The 27141-nt window shown below is 35.0% G+C and overlaps 1 protein-coding gene across 13 annotated transcripts in view; it reads left to right on the top strand.

The window, feature by feature from the left end:
* Nucleotides 1-27141, top strand: part of dlg1a (discs large MAGUK scaffold protein 1a) — an 81749-nt gene that overhangs the window by 3069 nt on the left and 51539 nt on the right. For 2 of the 13 annotated variants that reach the window (XM_073851346.1, XM_073851347.1), the window contains exons 1-3: nucleotides 12182-12764; nucleotides 20377-20442; nucleotides 26559-26609. In XM_073851346.1, the coding sequence (XP_073707447.1) occupies nucleotides 12297-12764; nucleotides 20377-20442; nucleotides 26559-26609 (585 nt within the window). In that variant the 5' untranslated portion in view covers nucleotides 12182-12296. Of the gene's footprint in view, nucleotides 1-12181; nucleotides 12765-19818; nucleotides 19918-20048; nucleotides 20204-20376; nucleotides 20443-26558; nucleotides 26610-27141 lie in introns of those variants that run through there. The other 11 variants (XM_073851348.1, XM_073851359.1, XM_073851349.1 and 8 more) reach the window with 8 other exon arrangements.

Raw genomic sequence — 27141 nt, forward strand, 5'->3', positions numbered from 1 at the left:
TCAATGGTAACCATATTTATATGTCACAGCTGAATGTATCAAATGACACATACTGTGTAACATAAAAAATGTTTTTGGCTTCGTCTATCTTAAAAGGAGGAAAATTATTGCAAAGGTAGTAATCCGAAGCCATTGGCTGTTAGATTTATGGACCATTTGAAGTCATGGTTCGACTTGATGAGAGAGTGAAATACATGCAGATCTGTGGTTTGAATCAAAAGTAATTTATGAGCATGAAGCTAATTTTGTACTGAAGGAGGGAAATGATTTAACTGGAAAAAATGCAAAGCAGTTGATCGGTTTTTCCACAAAAACTTAGAGAGACAGGAAGAGCCTGGCATCTGAAGATGATGATTGTATTTCAGTCCAATTTTGCTTTTTAATAATTTATTTGATTAAAAATGTGCTTTAATTTTATTTTATTGTGTTATGAACATGAACGCTTAAGTTAAAAATGCAAAAAGTGTTCTCCTTACTTTTACTGTTAGCTGCACTTAAGTTGCTGTCCAAAAAGTGTCTAAATCCTATCACTTTCTAATTGCATGTCTAAATATTTTAAATCCCATATGTGTCTATGCAGCACATCTGTATAATACTGTATGTCCATGTTCTACCTGTTTCTGTTGATCTATTTCTGGTAAAGGCATCTCTGCAATGATGTGCCAGGCTTCCATCATCCACCCACCAAGATCTCAAGCACAGCTAAGCCCCCCCCCCCCCCATTCATTAACCACTGTACCTTAATGTGTATGTGGCACAGAAATTAGGAAGGAAATGAATTGTAGTTGCATTAGCACTTGTGTAACCAATTATAGGAACATTGCCATATTTTTGATATAACCACCCTAACATGTATCACCAGCTACAAATGCATTTAGATGCATATGTCTCATTGCGAGGCATCACAAATATCATACAGTAGTTGTATTCTCATAAATGAACTGTTGGAAATGATGAATAAAAACATCTGAATGCAAGGACCTGTATTGTGAGAAAAGGAGTAAAGGATTCATAATCTGAAACCAAAAATCCCAGCAGTGGTTGCAAAACGCCTAGTTAATTCTAGAAAAGCAGTTTAAGATCGGTGGAGCTGCAGTCTTCCTGAGAGCATGCATAGCCTCGCAGGTCTCACTGCAGCTTCAGCTGTTGCCATGGTGTTGCCATAGTGATCGTCAAGCAAGGACATTTCATCATGTGGCAGCACTTGTTTATTTATTTCTCATATCTGTTGAACATAGAGCTTTGTATGACGGCGTCTCTTTCATCGGAGATGATGTGCAGGTGGAACTCTTGCTCTTGGGTAAACAGCAGATGAGGCGGTTGTGGCTTCATCAATCACCATCGTAATAGCCACCCAATCACCCTCCGTGACCCTGCCCATTAACCCTATTAGCTGAGCTGAGACAAAGGGGGGATCCTCCTTCCTGGCGTAATTTATGGTTCCGGCAAGGTTGTAGTAGATTAAAATTTCTTCTTGTTCTTCTTGAGGGAGCTGAGTGTTTCTCAGGCTGAGGAGATGCAGCGTTCCTGTGCGTGCTGACCGGGGGAGGTGGAGGAGAGAGATCTGTGGGCTGTGTGTGTGTAGGAGACATTCTCCACAATGAATCATGGCAACACGAATGAACATTTTGCTTCGCCGTTTAAGACGATACAGATACTGTTTCGACATTCTCTGGCTGCAGTTTGTACACATTAGAGGTGTTTTTGCAGAGGGCAGAGTGATTTGAGTGCTCATTAATTGATAATTTGTCATTAAGCTGGTGCTTTAATCCAAACATTGTGTTGTAGATCGTTTGCAGTGGCAGCACCTCTTGACCGGATTGGTGTTAAGTGTGCTGTACAAGTGTATAATAGTGACTCTGTGGTTACTGGCACTTAAGCGCGGGGCTTCTATCGTTCACATAGAATCCAGTGGAAACTGCTTTGATAGCTTTCTACTGTACAAGCAAATCACCATGTAAAGTTCAGTCGAGCCAACCTTTGGGAAATGAGTTAAAGGGATAGTTCACCCAAAAATGAAAATTTGATGTTTATCTGCTTACCCCCAGTGCATCCAAGATGTAGGTGACTTTGTTTTTTCAGTAGAACACAAATGAAGATTTTTAACTCAAACCATTGCAGTCATTTAATAGCAGTGGATGGACACCAAACCTTTGAAAGTAAAAAAAACCATGCACAAACAAATCCAAATTACACCTTGCGGCTTGTGACGATGTCCTAAGACACGAAACGATCGTTTTTTGCGAGAAACTGAACAGTATTTATATAATATTTTACCTCTGATATGTCCTGATATGTATTACCTGTGTACGCGCTCTGGGGTAGTATACGCTAACGTGGGAAGGGGGAAAATTATCGCTGCAGACTAGGGCTGGGCCGATAAACGATATCATATCGAATCACGATAAAATTTATGTTAATAACGATGATAAACTTTTTTTGCTCGATATGGATTAATCTAAGATCCAATCACACAGCAGAAATATGCGACAATAGCCAATCAGCGTGCAGCGTGCGTGTGCATGTCAAAGTACAAAGTTCATTTCCTACCGCACTTTGCGAAGCAAACTTAACACCAGGACAGCAGCGATGAAAGTGAATCTAACCTCGAGTTATTATCCAAAGATGAAATTGTCGATAAAAAAGGTAGCACGAATTCCGTAACTGGTTTGACTATCTGAAAAGTGACTCTCAGTTCAGCTGAGAGTTTGGCGCGATTGTTAAAACTGAAACCGAAAGCAAAAAACGCACGCGCATTCAAAAGCAATTTTAATCCCCCTTGTTTAGAGAGTGACTCCCCAATGCACTCAAATTAGGCTACATGACATATCTAGGCTGTTATTAGTATTTATTACACGGCTCTTTGGAATGCTTGATTCTGATTGGTCAGTTGAGACATTTGCAGGTTCGTTCTTTTCAAATAATCACCGCTCCAAAGTAATAACGCATAGCCGGTACTACTTGTATGTTTAAAATCCCTCCGTGCCAACAAAGATTACCGTTTGGCGCCATCTTGTGACACTGGACAACCACAATTAACAATGGAAAATTTCGACGTTAATCTATTTAAATTGTCTTACTAACGTACATAGTTTGAATGTTAGTCACGTGGTACTATATCGTTTGGCGGAAGGATAAAAATGTTAATTTAAAACAAATATGCCAATAAAAGGTTTCAAATTCATATTCATGTCCAGTTTTTTTCCTTATGTGGCAAGTAGCCGTGTAATAAGCGGGATAATGTACAGGCAGCCTGTAGTTATCGCGAAATAAGCCCCTTCAGAGTGATACAAGACCCTCCGCTTCGCGTCGGGTCCTGATCACACTGTCGGGGCTTATTTCTGCGATAACTACCGGCTGCCTGTACATTATCCCTTACGTAGGCTATAATAGGTTGTGTATGTCTATAGCTCTGTATCATGATTGAAATATTCGGTCTCTATTTGCACTTTGAATATTTAGAGAGTAGCCTACTTTGATTATGGCTGAATTGTCTGCACTTAATACTATTAAGAAAGAACTGTGTCGTATTTTTTGTTATTTATACTGTAGATTGTTTCAAAATGCAGTGGTTGCCTCTAATTTAAATAGCTCAATCTATAATAGAGAAAATAAACAATTGTGTTAATAATAAATAAATAAATAATTGTGTTACAAATTATGTTTTTACAATAATTTTATGTTTACATTTTGTACATTTACTCTCATTTACCATACTCCGTCACAACTTTTATTTTTTAATTTATCTTAGTAAGTTGTTTTAATTTTTAAGGCCAAATCTGTAATCTGTTTTTGTTAATAAACTATACTTTAAAATGTAATTTAATGAACCCTTTAATTTTTGTGGCTTTAGTCATTGTTGGGATACTATTTTAAAGCTGGCAACATCAACAGCTTATATCGAAATATATATCGTTATCGTTCAATATGGGAAAAAATTATCGAGATTAGATTTTTGCCATATCGCCCAGCCCTACTGCAGACTCTCCACACTTTTACTAAATTTATGGGTGTGTTGATATCCAGCCGAAGAGCAAGCAACCATAACTTCAAGCGGTCAGGCTCAGAAGTTGGGAATCGGTGAACAGTCAACAGTCCCGGATGAGTTTGCACAAGCAAACGTAATCTTTTAGCTTTAAATCGGTTTGAACAATCAGGATAAGCGCAAGTAATTACCATTTTGAATAGCCGCTATACCCACAATCTCTGTGCACTGTGTAAACAATGAGTGTCGTATACACGCGACAGATCGCTTCCGGTGTTTGCGTATACTACGCCAGAGTGCGTACACATGTAACATGCTGGATGCTGAGCACGTGGATGCTCAGGACAGTTGGACATTGATGTATATCAGAGGTAAAAAATGGTATAAATACTGTTAATTTTCTGTTCAGGAAAAAACGATCGTTTCGTGTCTTAGGACATCAGTGTATTGTCACGAGCCGCAGGGTGTAATTTGGATTTGTCTGTGCAAGTTTTTTTTTTTTTTTTTTACTTTCAAAGGTTTGGTGCCCATCCACTGCCATTATATGACTAACAGTCTGCAACGGTTTGAGATAATAAATCTTCATTTGTGTTCTACTGAAGAAACAAAGTCACCTACATCTTGGATGCCCTGGGGGTAAGCAGATAAACATCAAATTTTCATTTCTAGGTGAACTATCCCTTTAACTATCTTATGATTTAATAAAAAAAAAAATGGCTGCATTTTAAAGCCATTTAGTGAAATCCAGCCTAAGGCTGGGCAATAAAATTATAATAATAATTATCATGATATAATTTTCTTCAAAAAGACGATAACATGAGTTTGATAAATGTTCAGTATAATGTTTATGCACCAAAAGCAGAACGTAAAAGCACTACGGAGTGTTTATCCGCTCTGCTTAAAGCTCAGACGGCAGCACAGAGCGAGCTTACTAGAGCAGATACGTTTACTCGCTGAAAGTCTAGGTCACGTGATCAACTAAACAGCACTGTGAGATCCAGTGTTGAATTCAGCAAAGAACGCAAATGACTCTGTGATTTAAGGGCCATTGAATTCTTAGAAAATAAGGCACACCTGAAGTGGTGATGCGGCCATGACGCGAAGTAGAGTCAATTATTCTGCTTATACTACGGTTACGAAGTCAATTATTCCGCTTATACGGTTACCACACCTCAAGACATCGATCAGATGATATATTTCAAGGCATTCGTCTAGTTTTTGTCCCTAAAATGCTATTGTGTATAGGATTAATTTTTTACACATCTCATCCAACGCCTCCGTTGCTAATTCCAAAACATAATTTTAGACCTAGTAACAACGTTGAGCCGTTGTTAGTGGACAGATGGAAAGAGAGATAGAGAGATTAAGCTTGTGAATGATTTCTGTGAGTCTGTGCATCGGTAATCAGCAGCAGCGTCTCTACTTTCTTTAAAAGTGTCATGTAGTTTTTAAGTTGTTAATCATCAGAACAGCGCTAACAACATTAGCGCGCATGTTAACGGGTGTGCAGACTCTCTCTCTTACAGTTTGCAGTGTGCAAAGGGAGAGAGAGTGGGAGAAATAGAGTATGTGCTTTCCATACATAAAATGTAATTTTGTGGCAAAAACATGATAATAATCTGACGTTTTTTTTATTCTATTGTTTGTTTACTGTATTTTTTAATATAGACATGTAATGCAGTCAAACGTTGCCTGGAACTACATTCGCTGTGCGTTACCCTGAAAATAATGCACACCTTAGAATGTTTGTCAGCCAATCAGATTCAAGCATTAAACAGCCACGTAGTATAAACTAGTTTAAAAGCTGGATGAAACAGCGCTTTCAGACAGGAGAAACACTGTGTTCAACAATACAGTCAGAAGCATTTTCTATCTACAAATCGCCATAATTTACCATGGATTTTCTGTAGTAACACTAACTGCACCATGGTATTGTGTCAGAAATGTGGGATATTCATATTGTATTTTGTTATATTATTGATGCAGACATATTAAATGTATTAAAGGAATAATGGAATATAATCTCATTATTTTTTGTCATTAAGCTATGTATTTATACTAAGTTTAGACTACTACAAATACCTAGAAACCATAAAGTTACATTTAAACATTACATTTATAGGTAACACTTAACAATAAGGTTCATTAGTTAAACATTAGTTAATGTATTAACTAACATGAACTAACCATGAGCAATAAATTTGTTACTGTATTTACTAATCTTTATTAACATTAGTTAATGGAAATACAGTTGTTCATTGTTTGTTCATGTTAGTTCACACCGCATTAACTAATGTTAACAAGATTTTAATAATGCATTAGTAAATGTTGAAATTAACATTAACAAAGATTAATAAATGCTGTATTTATAGTTACCATGCTATTGAGGCGCTATACAGTATGTGTGGTTTTAACTGTGGTTATCATGATGTAAATGTGTGCTGCTATGGAAGACCAATGGTTCATTTTAATAAAACTCAAACAATCAGAATAACTACTTTTCACCATATAAAACCATTTTTACTGAAGTTGCTGTTTATGATAATTACAGTAACATGAATGTATATCTGCATCCTAACTTTAAAGGGTTACTCCACCAAAAAATGAAAATTAGCCCATTATTTACGCACCATCAAGGCATCCTAGGTGTATATAACTGCCTTTAAACTTGAAAGAATAAAAATTTGAAATTTATTGTGATAATTATTAGGGCTGCACGATTTAGAGAAAAAATCTAATTGCGATTTTTCTGATCAAAATTGCGATTTGCGATTTAAAATGCGATTTACTACTATTTCATAAAAGAGCTACAAGTTTGATAAGGTGGTTTTAACAGCACCAAAGAAAGACCAAGCATAATCACAAAGTATGCTACACTGTTCTACTGTTTATTTAAAACCTCTTAAACATTGTTGTCATTTTTTTAAATAAAGTTGTCATGACAAATTAAGAAAATAACTACAGTATCTTAAATAAAATTGAATTAACAATTAAAATGATATAATAAAATATTATTTAAATCTTTTAAAATAAAATATATACTATTATACAAAATTAATTAATAAAAATATTATATATTTTATTATATAAAATCCTAAAAGATTACATACATACATACATACATACATAAATAACATTATTTTATAACAAAATATAGTTAAAATCTTTTAGGAATCCAAACACACTGTAAACTATTTTACATTAGTAAAACACTGATGATAACCTACATTAACTAAGAGACACTTTGTTGGGAAGTTTAGCCGCTGCTCCCGCTCATCTTTTCCAAATGGTGTTACCGTTATTTGCTCAGTACAAGCAGTAGAGACCTGCACTCCTACGAGAGTACAGCGGGACCCGACGCAAACGAATGCGGCGCGGAACATAACTTGATGGGAGAGTGCGGCTGTGCGGGACGCGGGAAAATAAAATGATTCGCGGGACTCCCGCAAAATAGAAATATCTAAACAAAGTATTTAAAAAACAAAACATTGTTATTCATCTATTGCACAAAAGCAGCAAGAACAACTAGTATACAACTTACAGCTATGATTAGTAAGCACAGGGATAGGCAGTCATCAGAGGTGTTTAAGTTAGAATCCACTCACTGCTCAAATGTTCTTGCACAGTGCTGAATATTGCGTGCTCACGAATTAAAACACATGAAGTGTAGAACGGAACGAGATAAACATATTTCTGCGGATGCAGGACTGAAAAATACGTCCTGTGCACGTCTCTACATGCAGTGTTAAAATGCCCCCTATTGGTTAAACTCTGCATCAAACGTAATATAAGCATGAAGATGTAATATGCACATGAAGCGACCTGTCAAAAACGATTTATATGCTTGTTACCACAGTTGATAATTAATCGAAATAATCGCAGCTCTTGCGATTTGAAAATCGCACCCTTTCAAATCGCGATTTCGGTTTAAAAACGATTAATCGTGCAGCCCTAATAATTATCGATATCAATGATTTTGTATTTTGTTTTTTTTTGTTTTCTGGCCATAACTCACAGCCTTAGTCCAACCTTTTTAAAGCTGTTTCGAGCATTAACAATTTAAAAACATAAGGATATAAATCATTTTGATTGATTAATTTAGGGAAGGGGGAAGCTTAAAATCATGCATGTGATGTCTTGTATTAATTGTTTGTTTGTGATGTTGATGTCTTGATGACTTACCTTTTAGAAGACAATATATTAACAGTTAATGCTGTATTTCAGTATTAAGGAAAGACATATAATTTCAGTATACACTTTTAAAATAAAATGTGACAACCTTTAACAGATAGTTCCATCCCAGCTTAAACCATTGGTTGAGCCAGTTTTGCTGTGTTACACTGGTCCTTACTTTTTTAGAGGAGAAATGTTTTGTAGCACTATTGGAACCAATTCTCACTGTTAACTAGTTGCTTTTTAGCATGCCTATTAACATATTGGCTATTTATTAGTACTTATAAAGCACATATTCTCCATGATTCCATATTTTACATCCGTTATCCTATTAATAAGCAGGAAATTAGAAGTTTGAGGCAAAAGCTGTAGCTAATGGTTTGTTAATAGAGAGAATTGAACCTTAAAGTAAAGTGACCAAATGTTTCTATAGCTCCTCAAAGTGTGAAAGGAAAAAGTGTTTTAAAACGCACATATCACAGTTATTGCATGTTGTGGTTCTTCACGTTGTTACTCTCTTTATAGCATTTCACTGTAGATAAATCGAAAAAGTTGTTAGAAATATTGGTGGAGTCTTCACTTGTAAATTAGATGATGTTGAAGTGCAGAGAATAGTGTCTAAGTTGAGATGCGTTTATTGCTCTTTAGTGGTTTTGCATCATATTATAAAATGATTGACCCCTGTGTGAATACATCTACAGTTGGCTTCAGTTGAGTGCCATATAGTGGATACCTACTGAATAAATGTAATAAATGAATGTACTTTTTGCCCACAAATATGCGAAAGAAGTCAAATTCCCTGTTCTTTCGGTTTTCAATGAGCATTCAGTGCTTGCTAGTTTGTGAATGAGTTCATTGGATTCAAAGAAGACAGAAGCAGGCCAATGTGATGTCTATCAAGATCCTGTGTCAGTGAAAGATCGTACTGGCAATCCCGGTGAACAGCGGTCTTTATTGATTAGTCTGTTCAGAGTGAAATGCAAGCTTGTAACGTAAGCTGTTGGCCTAAGTCTAGCCTTTGGCTAAACATGAGCGCTACTAGTGTTAAACTGGGTTTTCATACTCAAGGATGTGCTTCAGGCTTGCTGTGTGTTAGAGATCAATGCTTCAGTGTTCTACACAGCAATAACATCCAATTTCAATAATCTCTACTGATTTAGACATGCAATTACATGCCCTTTTTAAAACCCTCACTGTGTCTGGTTGTACATGTGAATGTCTTTACTAAAGGAAAAAACTGCAAACAAGCTTTATGCAATAATTTAAAGCTGATTTGTGACCCTGGAGCAGAAAACCAGTCATAAGTAGCATGGGTAAATCTGTAGCAAAAGCCAACAATACATTGTATGGGTCAAAATTATAGATTTTTTGGGGGCAAAAATCATTAGGATATTAAGCAAAGATCATGTTCCATGAAGATATTTTGTAAATGTTCTACTGGAATTATTTTAAAATGTAATTTTTGATCATAGTAATCATCATCCTAAAAAATTAATTTGGATAACTTCAAAGGATTTGCTCAGATTTTCAAATACTTGTATCCTGGCCAAAATATGTCCCAAACCATACATCAATGGAAAGCTTTTTTTATTCAGCTGATTAAATACTTTTTCCTGTTTTAGTAAATGTAAGCAAGTCATTTGTATGTTAATTTTCCTGAAAAGTGGAAACACTATGTCTGTATTATAATTTGTCAGTGTTAAATATGTAATTGTGCATCCTCATTTCAAGCTTTTTCGCATTTAGATTATTCAAGTTAATATTTAAAAATGAAATGAGTGTTAAAAATTAATGTTTATTCTAAATGTATTTTATTTAAATCTGTCTTGTTTAGACTTTTAGTCTATTAATTACCTGCCATAACAAAAAAATAATAATTGGTATTGGTCAGTATTTTTATATCTTTCCATTCTACTTTTAACTTGATTTAAATTGTCTTATGTCTTAGTGGACTTCAGATAAGGCTCTGATGCCAGACTATATGGCGCCACACTGAGGACTGAATATTTTGACATAGATATGGATGGTTAATATGTGCGTTCTTTGCCTTCCTCCAACCTGAGCATGTCTGTGTGTGTGGAGCCATCTGCTGTACAGCAGGAGGTGTGTCTGTGACTTTTATATACTGTAAAACAAATCATGGCCACTATCCAGGAATTATATGCCATTAAATAATTTTTTATTTTAGTTTTCTATTAGTTTATTTATAAAGGTTTCCCAACCTTTTATTTTCATATGTCCATTAGTAAGCCTCAAGTACCTCTTCATCAACTCACACCATTAATGTACTCCTACTAATCATTTAGCTTTATCATTAATATTATAGATTTTAAAAAGAAAATCAGCTATTAATAATGTGAGTGAAAAAAAACAGATATATTAAGTAGCACATAATATATATTTTGTTTTATCCATTATTTATTTTTTCAAAATCTTTTTAATATTATGTTTTAAACCTATTTTTTTTTTTTAAGTTTAAGAAAGCAATGTCCAAATCTTTCCACACACCTTTTAAAAAAAAATAAAAAATAAAAATACTTTAATTATTCAGACACCAGATATAATTTTTGATATTTTTAGTAGGGGATGCAGGACACTATAGTTTATTTATGCAAGTAAGGATAGCAAAATAAACTGAACTGTGACATATTATACCCAAAAATTCTATATACAGTGGACTATCAGTAAAAAAGTAAAATTTAGGAGCAAAAACTTGATTTGGCACTTACATACCTTTCTATCAAAGTTATCTAACATTATCAAGATGGATTTGTTCTGACACACTTGAGGTTCTTGTCATATTTTATTAGCATTTTCTAAACTATAGCGAATAAACTGTGATAATGTGAGAAATTTTGAAGGTGTCTGAATACATTTTTGGTTTGTCTGTAAATCATTTGTGATTATCAAGATGAATTTGTCCTGACACCATTTAACTCTTGAGTTCTTGTCATGTTTTCTAAACTATAGCGAATAAACTGATGTGAAAATGTTGAAGGTGTCTGAATACATTTTGATTTGACTGGATAACGTTGAAAACTTATTAAAAGACATTAACTTATCACTCAGTGGTTGTTTTTTTAGCTCATGAGATACTAAGATATGCATGTTCCTTTTAGTGTCCATCCTTTGGTGGCGTGCTTTCAAAAGCCTCAGGCACAAGCATAGCTTTCTCTCCCTCTTTTTCTCCTCCTCTTCCTCCTCCTCCGCTCTTTTTCTCACCCACAACCCCATAAGAAACAGGACAGGGTACATTAAAAGGTGCAGTCAACAGGAAACGGTACATTCACAACCGTCCAATCCTAATGCAGAAGTAGTCCCCACACTCTTCAAGCCCTGAAGCGTCTGCTTATTTAATTGGACAATGTGAAAACGACATGTAGGATCACTGCACTAATGTTAGTAGGATTAAAGATGATTGTCTTGTTTTATATTCTATAAGAAGTTGGTTGAATAAAAAGTCTGTATTTAAACAATACGCATATGGATTGATAAACTGAATAAAACCCTATAGGCTTATGAAAGACCAGCACTCAAGACTGTAAAATCCTACAGCGCAGGTACAAATGGAGATTAGTTGTGAATAGTAGTTGTAAAACAAGGTCAAAGCAAGGCTTTGCTCAACCATCATATTCTCTGATACACCATGCCGGCCTGTTCGCCCGCCCTTACGCTAAGCATCTAATAGAGATTGCGTTTTATCCGCTGTGACCTCTCACTTTGTGACCCGTGTTAATGCTTTGAAAAGCGAATCAGACTACAAAAAGCCTCATGAATCTCAAACGTAGGGTGCAAATCTGCCGTTGTCCGAAGAGTGACGTGCAGATCATCTGAACGCCAATGCTGAAATCAAGAATGGAGCATTGATTATTCATGCCTGCAGAAGAGACTGTGTGCTGTCATGTGCAGTGCCCATTGGAGCTCATTAATTGGCGAGCAAGTGCGGGGGGATGAGAGCGAGTGAGGCAGAAAGAGAGATAGACAGTGAGAGAGGTTGGCAGAAGAGTGGAGCCAGGGGAAAAGGACCAGATTTACAACCACGGTGTGTCCTCTTCTCCTTCCCGATTGCTCAGCAAAGTAAGCGCATCATTCTTTAGGCTGCGTTCTCCATCATTTCACCTGCTCAGCTTGGAAAACAATGACCACCTATTGCAACAACCATGAGTACTGCTGTGGCGCTTACGTGGACTGTCGAACCGGGGTGGCGGAGGTGGCCAACTGCAACCATCCCAGAATGCAACAGAGAGTCGGACACGTGCACAGTACGCTGACCCGAACGCCGAGACAGTTGGTGCAACAACCGCAGTTCCATCACCATTTCCACCATCACTTGCACCACCAACAGCAGCAGCAGCAACAGCAACATCAGCTGCCGCCTCACCTTTCTCAACCCACACTTCTCAACTTCCAGCAGGCTCCTGTGGAGTCCCGCAGGGTTCCACAGTACAGCTCCTGCACCCTTCCAGCCTCCACCAAGAGCAGAGGGAAGTTCACCAACCTGAGGGACAGTGTGAAAAAGAGCCCCACTAAGAGCACAGCTAAAGTCAGAGCTTCTTCCAGTGCCTTGTGGCTTGCCAATTCTTGGGGCACATTTTCAGTGGAGAAGGTATGTGGGATTGAGTCTTACTGAGAGTTGAGGGAGGCACTGTGGGAGGAAGCTGAGGTGTAAGGGTTTAAATTTCAGCTGAATTGTCTGTTAGATTGTTTTGATGATTCTATGGTTGTTTCTCAAGATTTGGGCATTGTCATTATCATTGTCAGGGCCTTGCAAACGTAAGAAGTGATAATGTAAATCAGCTTCATGTGTCATGTATTGAAATTATTCAGCAGACATAAAAAAATAAATATGTATACACTTTTAGCTCATAAATTGTTACATAAATTATGCTATAGACCTCTATTCATCAAAGAATCCTGAAAATAATAATATTAATCGTGATTAATCAGTTTCACAGTATCTATTCAAAACGATTAATCGTGATTAATCGCATCCAAAATGAAAGTTTCACTTAAAAGTTAACTTAAATTAGAAGTTTTTTTTTTAAGTCTGATAATTAGTACAATTGATAGCTCTCAGTTAATGACTGGCTAGTAATTGGTTAAATGTTAGGCAAAAAGAGGGACATCAGTAATATTGGTATCAGTGATACTGGGCTTCAGTCAAATAGGAGATGCCATTAAGCAAATATTAAAAAATATACTGTCTTTATGTTGTTTCTACATTGATTATAAGACTGAATGTAAAATTATTGCATTATAAAAAACATTTAAAGCATTTAAAAACTTTATTGTTAGGTGGGATTAATTGTGATTAATCGCGATTAATTCCAGTAAAAATGTGAGATTAATTAATTTCTTTTAATCGATTGACAGCACTAATATATCTAAAATAAATAAGCTTTCCATTGATGTATGTGTTTGTTAGGATAGGACAATATTTGGCCGAGATATGACTATTTGAAAATCTGGAATCTGAGCAAGGGAAAAATCAAAATACTGAGAAAATCACTTTTAAAGTTGTCAAAATGAAGTTCTTAGCAATGCATGTTACTAATCAAAAATTAAGTTTTGATATATTTAAGATAGGAAATTTACTAAATATCTTTATTCAAAGTGATCTTTACCTAATATCCTAATGATTTTAGGCATAAAAGAAAAATGGATCATCTTGACCCATACAATGTATTTTTGGCTATTGCTACAAATAAACCCGTGCTCCTTAAGACTTCTTGTGGTCCAGGGTCACATATTAGGTATTGTGCGTGTGTGTGTGTGTGTGTGTGTGTGTGTCCAATTTAACATTTTCACTTAAAAGTTTGCTTAATTTAAAAGTATTTTTTTTAAAGTAATGTTTATCACAAAGATGTAAACTGAATATGTAAACACAAACTTTTATTTAGGATGTGATTAATTGTGATTAATCGATATATGTTTATTATATATGTGTGTGTGTGTCTGTGTGAGATACAAGATATAAACTGAATATTAACTCTATTTAAATATTGTTAATATAAAAAATAAATATTGCTTGAGCACCGAATCAACATATTACTATTTCACAATATTACTGGTATTGCTGTGTTTTTATCAAATAAATGGAGCCTTGGTGAACGTAAGAGACTTTTTAAAAAAACAATTGTAAAAAGATTACTAACACTTTTACAAAACTTTTGAAAAGTAGTGTGTTTGTGTGTGTTCATGTTTGCTCCAGACCACAAAGCTTCAAGAATTTATTTTACAGTCCAAACTGTAGTCCTTTTTAAGATGCGTGTCAAAGGATGGATTTGGTTATATTTTTGACAACATATTTATCTTTTGTACACTTGAAATGGAATATTGGGATATTATCACTATGATAATATTAATATATGTTATATATACATGATATTTTAAAATGAAGCCTGTATTGTGTGGTATTTAAAGTGAGGAATGTTTTGGGTTGTTATTCATTTGAGACACTGGTGGGAGCTTTAGGCTGAACTCCAAACCAGTCTAACTGATCAATGCTAATGATTGATTCTAATTTTAACTCCGAGATCACAGACCATGACTACTGTACCACTCCCATAATAGCATGCAGTGTATATAGATTCTTATGTAACTTACACTGGTCAATTTAGGCAGAACAAAACATTGTGGATGAATTGGTGATGGTGTGCTGTCACTCAAATGTAGCTCCATAGTCCCTTCCATAGTCTCAAGTCTCTGCTGTAACCCTGAGAGTGAGGGTTAGTGAAACGGAACCCCGTTCTAATTAGTAGTTGCAGTGATGTGTCTGTTGTTGACTGAGTGAACTGCACTGTTGTAACTGAATATCCGTCTCCTCTGGCTGTGTGGTTGGTGCTTGGACAAGCGGCTGTGGATCAGATCGCTTTTGTTTAGGAACGCTGACACAGACGGCCTGTGTAGAGGGCCAGTTTCAGCGGATGTCTCCTCACTGACAGCATGGCAACACTCGCTCTTGCTCCTGTAGAGCTGGAATCTGCTGAACTCCCATAGATATCTGCTTGCGTCAGATCCTCTCCCACAACAGTGCACAGTCCACATCATGCAGGATACACTCTATTTCATTATGATTAGCCATGATTTTAAATTGATTGCTTTTACCATGGAAACACAGTTCAAAAGTTTACACCCCTCTTGTAGAAACTGCAACATGTTAATAATTTTACCAAAATAAGAGGGATCATACAAAATGCAAGTTATTGTTTATTTAGTGCTGGCCTATTAAAGATGTTTCACATAAAATAATGGTTTATAAATCATTTTTAAAAATGACCCCGTTCAAAAGTTTACATCCCCTTGATTCTTAATACTGTGCTCTTGCCTGATAGTTGTTCATGAGTCCCTTATTTGTCCTGAACAGTTAAACTGCTCACTGTTCTTCAGAAAAATCCTCCAGGTCCCACAAATTCTTTGGTTTTCCAGCATTTTTGTGTATTTGAACCCTTTCCAACAATGACTGTATGATTTTGAGATCCATCTTTTCACACTGAGGACAACTAAGGAACTCATACGCAACTATTACAGAAGGTTCAAACGCTCCAGAAAAAACTTTTGAACAGAATGAAGATTTGTGCATTTTTCCTATTCTGCCTAAATATCATATTTTTCCATTTAGTACTGCTCTTCAGTGGCTACAGAAGATAGTTACATGTTTCCCAGAAGACAAAACAAGTTAAATTTGCCCTGAATTTAAATTTAAAAAGTTTTTTATGCATCTCTTAATGCATTGTTTTTCCTTCAGGGGCATCAGTGAGCATTTGAACCTAATAGTTGCGTGAGTCCCTCAGTTGTCATTTTTATAAATTCATCTATTATTTTTTCTTGTGGACTATATGTAAACATCTTTTATGTGAAATATCTTATTCAGGTCAGTACTAAATAAACATGCATAAGTAACATGCATTTTGTATGATCCCTCTTATTTTGGTAAAATAATTAACATTTTGCAGATTCTGAAAAGGGGATGTAAACCTTTGACCCTTAACTGTCTAATGGAAATTTTGAGACAAAGATTTAGTTAACAAAGGCTAGGTAATAGCTAATAGCTAGCTGTTAACATTAAATGGATAGCTCACCCAAAAATTCGGAAAATGAACAAAGGTCTTGTGGGTTTAGAACAACAAGAACGTGAGTAATTAATGACAGAATTTTCAATTTTGAGTGAACTATCCCTTTAAATTGTGATCTAAAAGGATGGAATGAATTAGTAGAACATGGCCACAATTTAACTAAAACGAATGAAGGAATTAATAACACATGTGCAAAAATGAATACGCCTGGATTGATTTGCACCATTCTTTTGTGAAAGGAATTGTGGGATATTAATTACTTTGGGATGTTATTGTGTCTTATTTCTTATCGGAATTAACCACAGAGCACTTCAGTTTTGTTTAGCAGTTGTTATAATGCAAACTGTTTAGTTCAGGTGCAATGTAGTCTGAAGTCTTTCTAGCAGAAGTGAAAATGACAAACCCACTAAACTTTACAGAGCTCTGATTGACATCTTGACAGCTAATTTCATATTCAAAAGGAAAAGCTAATCCTTCACAGCCCTGCGCAAACAGGATGTCGATTGCTGGACTGGAGTTTTATTTTTAGCTCTGTATAATCTTGAAACACTGTGGATATTTTTTCATACAGTAGTTAACTTAAAGGAGACCTATTATGTCTCTTTTTACAAGATGTAATAAGTCGCAGTTGGCCCCACAAAGTGTCTGGGTAGTTTCAGCTCAAAATACCCAACAGATCATTTATTATATCATTTTGAAAAGTCCTATTTTGAGTGGAAGCACAAACACACTGTCTTCGTTCATGTCCCTTGCTGCTGCTCCTCTCCCCCTTTTCCAGAATAGGACTATGCCTTTACAGCTCTTACCTCAGATACTCTGTCAAAAAAAAAATCTGTTTGGTTTTTATTATCATGTTACAATCATGTGTTTTAAAGTCATATTAGTTTAAACTTCTGATATACGGTTTTCTGAGCGCACGCACGCAGAAAGCGGCTGTCACACGGCGTGTGAGTACTAAACTAAGTTCTCTTTCATCTCTTATTGCGCTTAAGCTGTCAAATACACAGTTTAGGGTAAAAACACACGAGTTACAAAAACAGTTGGTTATGTCTGTGAAAGTAAACAGCTGTGAAAGAAAGCACATGTTTATATTAGATCTTTGTGGCAGCAGTGTTATATACAGTAAAAATAAAAACGATAAATCCACTGCTCTCTTGTCTCCTCTGAGGCTGAGGCTCTAAATAGTGTTCTGTGCTCATCTGTGTTCTGTGTTCTCAAACGCTTGCAATGGCGTTAGAACTGGTACACCATTGTCGCTTGCAGAAACGAAATCCGACGCCATTGGTGGAAACGTGCAGATTAAGATGCGGTAATATTATAATAAGATCTCCTTCCTACATCACAGGGGGAGCGAAATCTGAACAGCTCGTTTTTTACATGCTTGCAAAGGCTTACCAAAACAGTTTCTAGGTTGTCCTTTTTCACATTTTCTGGGTTGGTACATACACTGGGGAATAGTGTTGCTTTCGTCAATGAAAATTATGACTAAATATCGTCGTCAACGAACCTTTATCACGTGACAAAAACGAGACGAAACGAAACGAAAATGCTGGTCATGTGACGATGACTATAATAAAATGTATAATGCAATATCGTTGACGAATAAAAACGAGACTAAATGTGGTTTACAAAATAAAAACTATGCTAAAATGTCTCTTCATTTTCTGCGCCGAAAACTAGACGAAACGAAATGTTATAACGTTAGATTGATGTGCACATGCCCAGTAGCCAGAGCTGTATCCCTTCCATCCTAAACCGCAGGCGACGTCACTTTCTCAAGTCACACTCGCGGCATTATCTAGAAGACGACTACAAAACAAAGTTAAGTTTGACACAGAGAAATGAACCGATGGCTGGTCAGCTGTGGTTTGTCTTTGGGAGAAAAAGAAGAAACGGCTCGTACATTTTTTCCTACTTTTTAGTAGTGATGGGAAAATTAAGCTTTTCGAAGCAGCAAAGCGTTCCCCTCAACTGGATCTAAAAATCTTCATTACTCGAAGCTTTTCAACACGTTGTACACTAATGACATCTTGTGGTCAAAACGTTTCTTTTGCGTCCCAGATGTCAAAATGATTTTTGGACAGTTTCACATAATGAATCAATTTGTGCTACGAAAACCATAAGAAATATTTTACTTAATATTTTACACAAATTAATTAATCTGTAAATAAACTTATAAAAGTACAAGCATGATTTGTGTAGCCATAGATGATCAAAGTAAATTAAGAATATTGTTAAATTGACATATTATTATTAATCAGAAGTGCTTTTGAAGCAGGAATTACTACAAAATGAACATGCACAAAACTACACGTACATATTTATTCATATTATGATTTATTCTTAATAAAGAAGTGAAGAACACTTGAAACCTGTGCAAGGAGTTTGTGTTGTTTGAATCAGAATACGGAATGGATGTATTTTTGAGCTTATAAGGTAACAATAATATAAGATAACCTTGTTTGAAATGGGTTTGGCTAAAAAAAAACTTTGGTTTCGTCTATACTACTAGGTACTTATACTATATTGACTGGGTTAAATAAAATTGCATTACTAAAAATAGACTAAAATACAATTTTCATTGACTAAAAATTGACTAAATGTCATCAGTTTTCGTCGACTAAAACTAGACGAAAATAGTCATGGGTAATTCTGACTAAAATAAGACTAAAATGCTCAGACTTTTAGTCGACTAAAACATGACTAGACTAAAAAGTGTATGAACATGACTAAAACTAATAAAAACTAAAATGACAGCTTCACACAAAGACTAGACTAAAACTAAAATTAAAATCGGCCGCCAAAAACAACACTACTGGGGAACTGATTATAACACATGAACATAGAAAAAGTCAGATTTTCATGATATGTCCACTTTAAGTCTAAAGAAAGGTTTGTCCTTCAAGTGAGTCACAAAATAGTGCACACCCTGACATTTACATTGATGGAGATTCTATGTCGCACTCTATTTCTTAAACTACTGAATACATTCAATTTTATTTTGAGTGTTTCACCCCAATATTAAAATCTTGTCATTATTTACTTACCATCATGTTATTCCAAACCCATTATTATTATTTTTGCTTGTGGACCATAAAAGGAGAATTATGAATGTTTTTCAAGGTTTTAAACAACAGATGTTATTTTGAAGAATGAAAGAAGGTTAATCATTAGTTGCCATCCTTCAAAATTGTGCTTTTTTGCGTTTCACTGAGAGTAAATTTGGAGCAATATTGGAGTGAGTAAATAATGACAGAATAATCATTTTAATTCAACTATTTTTTTTATCATTATTAACTTTTCAATTCTTTTTTCAACCTTTACATAATCGTTTTTATTATATGTTTGTCAAGTCCTTTAATAATAAAAGGAAATTACAGAGACTAGTCTTAATTTATGGACCAACTCTGTCATATGATTATTTTTGACGTTATTATGTTTTCATTACCTCGTCTTCTCTGTTATTCCCTCCCTCTTTGTTCTTAATTCTGTTCAATATCTGATGAAATGAGAAAAAAGTCGTGACAAATCATTACTGCTGTGTGTCATCTGCTCTGACCTTTGACCTCCACTCTCATTGTTTAGCAGGCAGATGTCATTCCTCCCTCCGCTCCCATAATCCCCGTGATCCCTATCTCACCCGTCCCAGCCGAGACCACTGCCATTCCTGCACCCACGTCACAGGTCTTTTTTTTTCTCTCATGTTCACTCCACCCACCTCAGCGATGGTCCTCTTGACTTAGGGAGATTACAGAGCAAATGCCACGTTATATCGCTGATGCTCACTTGTACCTCAAAAGCAATTGTGCAAGTGAAGCGTGTGATACATGTTTGCAGAAGGATTAGGTCTCCGCTGGTTTGTTATGCCACTGTATTGCATATTCTGCAGTATGTTATGCTGTGTATGGACACAGGCTGTGCTGTTAATCTCTTGCAAATGCCAGAGTAATACTGTATCAGCATGCCAAGAGTAAGTGATGCTTTTTTATCGGATCTATTTCTTATTTTTTTTTTTTTAAGTTAACTGTTCATTTTGCTATTTCAATTTCAGTGGGTTAGGGACAAGAAGCAAGGTGCACAGTTATGGGTCTTAATCTTTGGGTCTCGTTTTAGTTCAAGTATTAACGAATGTTTCTTTTGCAGGCAAGCCCAGCACCAGTGGTGGTGAACACAGAAAGCCTTGACACCTCGCCCTATGTAAGTCCATATGTAAGTGATGCATTTCTTCATGTACTGCACTTTGTGAAGAGGTAGATTATAGCAGAGTGTTGTGCAGTTACATATAAATGTATGTGATCCTGGACCACAAAACCAGTCTTAAGTAGCACGGGTCTATTTGTAGCAATAGCCAAAAATACATTGTATGGGTCAAAATTAACGATTTTTCTTTAATGCCAAAAATCATTAGAATATCAAGTAAAGATCATGTTCCAAGAAGATATTTTGTAAATTTCCTATACCGTAAATATATCTCAACTTCATTTTTGATTAGTAATATACATTGCTAAGATGTTTATTTGGACAACTTTAAAGGAGATTTTCTCAATATGTATATTTTGCACCCTCAGATTCTAGGTTTTATTGACATATGGCCATCTTATTTATTCAGCTTTTAGATGATGTATGAATCTCAGTTTCCAAGAATTTACTGATCTGTAATGGAAAAAATGGTAACACTTTATAATAAGGTTCATTAGTTAACATTAGTTAAAAACATTAGTTAACCTGAATTAATAATGAACTGCACTTATACAGCATTTATTAATCTTTGTTAATGTTAATTTCAACGTTTACTAATACATTATTAAAATCTTGTTAACATTAGTTAATGCAGTGTGAACTAACATGAACAAACAATGAACAACTGTATTTTCGTTAACTAATGTTAATGAAGATTAGTAAATACAGTAAGAAATGTATTGCTAATGGTTAGTTCATGTTAGTTAGTTAGTACATTAACTAATGTTTAATTAATGAACCTTATTGTAAAGTGTTACTGAAAAAATAATATGCCTTAACTAGTTAGTTGAGTTGTAGTTTGTAATATTCAACCATTCAAAAGTTTGGCCTCAGCAATATTTTTGTAATATTCTCACCAAGACTGCATTTATTTGATCAAAAATACAGTAAAAGCAGCAATACTACTACTAAAAAAACTATTTTAACTGTATTTTAATATACAATTTTTTTTTATTTTAATATATTAAAAAATATATATTTCTGTGAGGGCAAAGCTGAATTTTCAGCAGGCATTATTTCAGTTTTTAGAGTAACATGATTCTTCAGAAATACATTCTAAAATGCTGATTTGGTGGGTTAATTAAACAGCATTTATTTAAATCTTTTTGGAAATCTTTTTGTAACAATTTTAAATATTTTGTAACAATATAAATGTGTTTACTGTCATTTTCAATCAATTGAATGCCTTCATGCTGAAAAGTAATACTGAAAAGTATTAATTCGAAAAATATCTCTTACTGTCCCCAAACTTTTGATTGTTGGTTGTGTGTTTTATTGTAAGGGTGTTTTTTAGCTGCTCTCTCTTCAATAGGATGTTCAAAAATGCACAATGACAAGATGGTTTCCCACTTAATGGCACTGACAGTGGGGGCTTAATTTGATTATGGGTCAGAAAATTTGCAAATTAGGGCTGGGCATCATAGTGTGTTTTCACTTTTAGTCAGTACCAAACTACAGTATAGTCTATCAGTTGGTTAGAAGATATTTACAGATATAATTAAAAATATATCCTGCTAAAGAAACTTTAATGAAAACATGCTCTCTCCTTATTTTATTTTCAATGAAAGGAATTTTTAACCATTCAGGAGATCATTTTTAGATAACTTTGTATTTGAAGTTCCCCCATAGTATATGTGATGTTAGATGTTATGGAGATTCCTTGTTCTAGCTGTGGATGACATTTATCAGTGTCCCATGACACTTCTTCAACTCCATCCTTCTCTCAATCTCAGCAGCGTCTGATAATCCTATACTTTCAGTGCCAGAAAGCCTGCTGAGCTGACTTCTGTCATCCTTCATCAAAGACTCAGTCTATAGACTAGAGTTATCTGAATGAGACTAGTCTATAAAGAAATGACCATGAGGAGCTCTTGACCGACCTCATTAAGTACTCCATATTATCAGTGCTGGAGATTCACTCGGTTGCAATTTGGCTAAGGTCGTCAGTTTGTGATTGTGTAGGGTGAGTTTCAGTAGGAAAAAAAGTTGTTTTTAAATCATAATTACTGCAAGAAAAAGTTTGCAGGTTAGTGAATAAGACTCAAAGACATTACTGTTTCACCTAATAATATTAAGGCAGTGGCTATTTACACTAAGTTAAAACAGAATATTTTCTAAGCGATAGATGCTATTTAAATTAAGTGCAAATTGCAATGGATTCAAGTTACACTAAGTGAAAATAGCAGTATATTCTTTGCAATAATATTAGTTGGATGCTATTTATACTATTAAGTGCAAGTGGCAGATATTTGTACCTCAGTATTGTAGTACATTCTAAAACAGTATGCAATAATAACGTATTGAGTGTAAACAATATTTTTTTTATTACAGGGAACCCTGGGTATTATGACATGTATGGCTTAATATAACATAAATGATGTCTCTTACTGAATATGTAGTAGAAACCCGATGAGAGATTTCCGTTATTTAAAAAGTCCACATTATTTTATACATATTTTGGACTATGGGGGTGCCATTATGATGTGAAATGGTTGCTATATTTACCGCAACACAATTCAGAATACACAAATCTGAAAATAAAATACTCATAAGATGACCACAGCTACTGAAAGAGCTTACAGGTGGCAATGGATGTAAGTGTAGGCTTAAACTAAATGTCATTCCATCGATTTTCCCCACAAGGAGTCTAAACGCCCCCAGATATCGAGTGACATCCATGCTGAGAAACTGCTTCAGTGGCTGTGGCATCATGACAAGCATCTGCATGTTTACATCCTGCCAGGATGGCATCTAGCACTTCTTGTCTCTGCCATTTGGCTGTGGTCTACTAAAAGCCTCAAAGGCATCAGGGCTAAAGTGGAAAGTACAAAGACGCAGGTCTTAAGGACGTTTTATTTATCCACAAGCATCTTCCCATTGTTTGCTCCTCTTATCGCTTATTGCATACAAGTGCCATACAAGTCTTAATACTTGGAATTCCCTTTAAATTTTTAAATGGATGCTGCCTTATTAGGACAATAAAGCCCCTCTACCCCTAACCGATAAACACCCGTGAGGCACTTTATTTTCCATTTTTCGATTATTTTCTTCATTTTATTGAACATAAATGCCTTTACAATTTGATGTGTGATGGGAAAAAGAGGGTCAAAAAGTCCCCGCTATGCACTTTACCACTTAAGCCACTGGAGCCATTGTTTAGTAGGTGTCTTTTTTAATGTTGTCCAGTCCAACTACCATTGGTGGGCGAAGCTAGTGTAAATATCCTCTTCCACCAAGGCGGGTTATTTGCACTTAGTGTAAATAGACACTCTGTAATATTAAATGTATAGAGTTGGCACTCACCAGCGTAAAAATCCATAATTGAGGTGGAAAAAAAGATAAAATTTGGAATTTAAAGGGTATTTGTTACATTTTTGGTAAGTGTGTTCTGTTTGTTGTAAGTTTCTCTAATAATAATAAAAACAATAATACAAAAGACCTGAAAAGCACAGGGTTTTTCTACATTGTAGAAGTTCAGCTGGTGGATTTATAGATCTGGCATGTGGTATGCAAAATCCAAATGGTCTTTTTTCTTATAATAAACAAATGCTGTTGAAATTTGGTTTTCATTTAAGAAATGTGCAGTATAAAGCTGATAAAGTATAATGTTGAACCACTCCTTGTCCATGTACGTCTATTCCTGTTTTGATCGTTCATTATCCTGCATACACAGACTGTAGTAGTAGTCTGATATTGATCGTGTAAATGCCTGTATTGGCTCTGATCCCTGTGGCTGGTTGTTTGTGGCCATACGTGCAGTATGTGAGCAGCAGCATACAGTTTAACAGTGCTGAAAGCCTACAGTATAAATGCCTTCCATAAAACAAGACACAAAGTTATTTTCAATTCAATCAGTTTCAGAATGACAATCTGGTTAATATACTGTATCTAGTTATTGGATATTTTATATATATATATTTGCAAAATGATACAAAAGCATTGAGTTAATAGCATGTTACTGTAGTATCACGCTGAGACTTGGTGGCGTGATTAGAGTATAATACCGTATTGGGCAGTGTCAGTATTGACGTACATCTCTCACCCTCTTTAAACCCCACCCCAACACCACTGATGTCACAGACAGATGTTTCACAGAAAGACAGAGCAAAATGTTTAGGACGTTTAGTATTTAAGGTCTTTAAATGTCATTTAGAAGCTTAACACAGAGGCTCCAGAACCACACAAATATCTAAAAGCTGATGCATTGCTTATTTTTGGTCTCATAGTGCAGCCCTGTTTTGATTTCAAGCATTCAAGCATAGTCCAGTTTCCAGTAGTTCTCTATTATTAAATTCTGGTGTTCAGTTGTCTGGACTCATTTAAATAAAACCTCAAGTTGAACTCCTCCTGAGTGATGTTTGCTCCATGTAAACACACCTTTCTGGTATCCTTGCCTGTATCATGTAAAAGTTACCAAGGTTTACTGGGTGTTACATGGTCATGACTGGTCATGAAGTTGAATAATTAGATATAGTTTTACACACACACGGCCAGTAAGCAATTCTATCACATTAGTTTCATGCCAACATGTATAATGTTTAAGTTACAGTTACTGTATTTTCAAAACAGTGTGTTTTAGAGTATTACCTGCTGTACTTTCATTGTGAGTGACATCTATTGGAACAAGTCTGAATTATTTACTGTGGTAATCAACATTATGCCACAAATGCTGTTGAGCTTAACTTGTGTTGAACCTAGAATGTTAAAAACAAGTGGACGACAGCTAGCGTCTGTGTTCTTCATAGATTTGGTTGCTGTGGCCTCTTTGGCTGAAATACACAGTAACTGGCAAGAGATGTAATGCTGGCTCAGTTTTGTAGTGGCAAGAACTGTAGAATCAGTAGAGGTGAAATGTAAGGAGTGGAAAGAGAAAACACTGAGACTTTTCCAAACAGTTCATTCTTACATAATTATAGCACTTTTTTAGCACAACTTTTTATTATATAAGATTATTTTTGCACATAATCGGTCTCAGATGGAATCTAAAGATGAAATTTACAGAAAAGCCGAGAAATTCCACAGAGTGGATTTAGATAAATGAATTAAATGGAACTTTGAATACTATGGATCAGAGACTAATACTTATTGTTTGTTGAAAGCAAAACCAGTTTGTTAAAATTGTTAAATGAATACTCCTGGCACTCATAACATACAAGGGTTTATTCTAATCTGGATATCTCTTATTGCTAGTGTATTATTGTTTGCTCTGGGTTTATAATGTCTGTCTGTAGTACATTTGTGTCCCTGGACCACAAAACCAGTCTTAAGTCGCTGGGGTATATTTGTAGCAAAAGCCAAAAATACATTGCATGGGTCAAAATTTTTGATTTTTCTTTTATGCCAAAATTCATTAAGAAATTAAGTAAAGTTCATGTTCCATGGAGATTTTTTGTAAAATTCCTACTGTAAACATATCAAAATGTAATTTTTGATTTGTAATATGCATTGTTAAGAACCTAATTTGGACAACTTTAAAGGTGATTTTCTCAGTCTTTTTGATTTTTTTGCATCCTCAGATTTCTGATTTCAAATAGATGTATCTCGGCCAAATATTGTCCTATCCTAACAAACCATACATCAATAGAAAGCTTATTTATTGAACTTTCATATGATGTATAAATCTCAGTTTTGTCAAATTTAACCTTATGACTGGTTTTGTGGTCCAGGGTCACATTTGTGCATTTCAGTAATAAATTTCTAGGAGTGTGAATTGTAAGGAAATTTATCTCTTTGATTCTGATTTATGAACAGTTGCTTTAACTGTCTTGTCAGTGCTTCTCATGCAAATAAGATGCAGTTGCCAAATAATGAGATGATGAATCAATAAAAATACATTTAAAACCATTTCTGTTACAGGTTTGTCACAGACTTTTTAATGACTTCACAGTAGAGGTTGCAATCTAATTTCTAATCGTTTATGATGCTTTGAAGAAAAAAAGAAAAATTAATATATGAAGAAAAATGTATTTAATAGCATATTTGAATTACAGACACTAAAAAACATTTTTTGGTGACAGTAATAGAGGAGGTCATTTGTGTGTATTTTGACATTGTATATTTACTAAATTCTTTTTTAAAACTTTCAGGTGAATGGAACAGAAGCTGACTATGAATATGAAGAACTTACACTTGAACGGGTAAGATTGCTCTTACAATGACAAATCTCTGGCTCATAAATTGTCAGTCGGATTTGCAATACATTACACCATGTATAAAAGTATTTGTCAGTTTTATGGAGTGTCTGAATAAAACTGCATCATGAATTGTACAATGAAAATCGATGCTCAAGGTTTTAAAATGTCACTGACAAAAAAAACTACATGAACTACATGGGACAATGCATGATTTATTACATTTAATTTAATACTAATTTCCTCATGGACTTTTTTAACATTCAAAGTTGTGTATGTTAACATTTAGTTTATGTGTTTTAATGTGCTTTTTTGTACTACTTATAGTAAAAATAAATATTGCTGTCAAAATGATTGTTAATTTATGACACCATGAATGAACACATTAGCAACTAATTAATGCAAACATATAAGTCCTCAATACAAAAATCTTCTCAGTACTGAACTAAATATACATACATTGCCGGTCAAAAGTTTTTGAACAGTAAAGTTTTCACATGATCCTTGAGAAATCATTCTATTATTATTATGTTGAAAA

The sequence above is a fragment of the Garra rufa genome, chromosome 12 (assembly GCF_049309525.1).
Source record: "Garra rufa chromosome 12, GarRuf1.0, whole genome shotgun sequence".
Classification (NCBI taxonomy): Eukaryota; Metazoa; Chordata; class Actinopteri; order Cypriniformes; family Cyprinidae; genus Garra; species Garra rufa.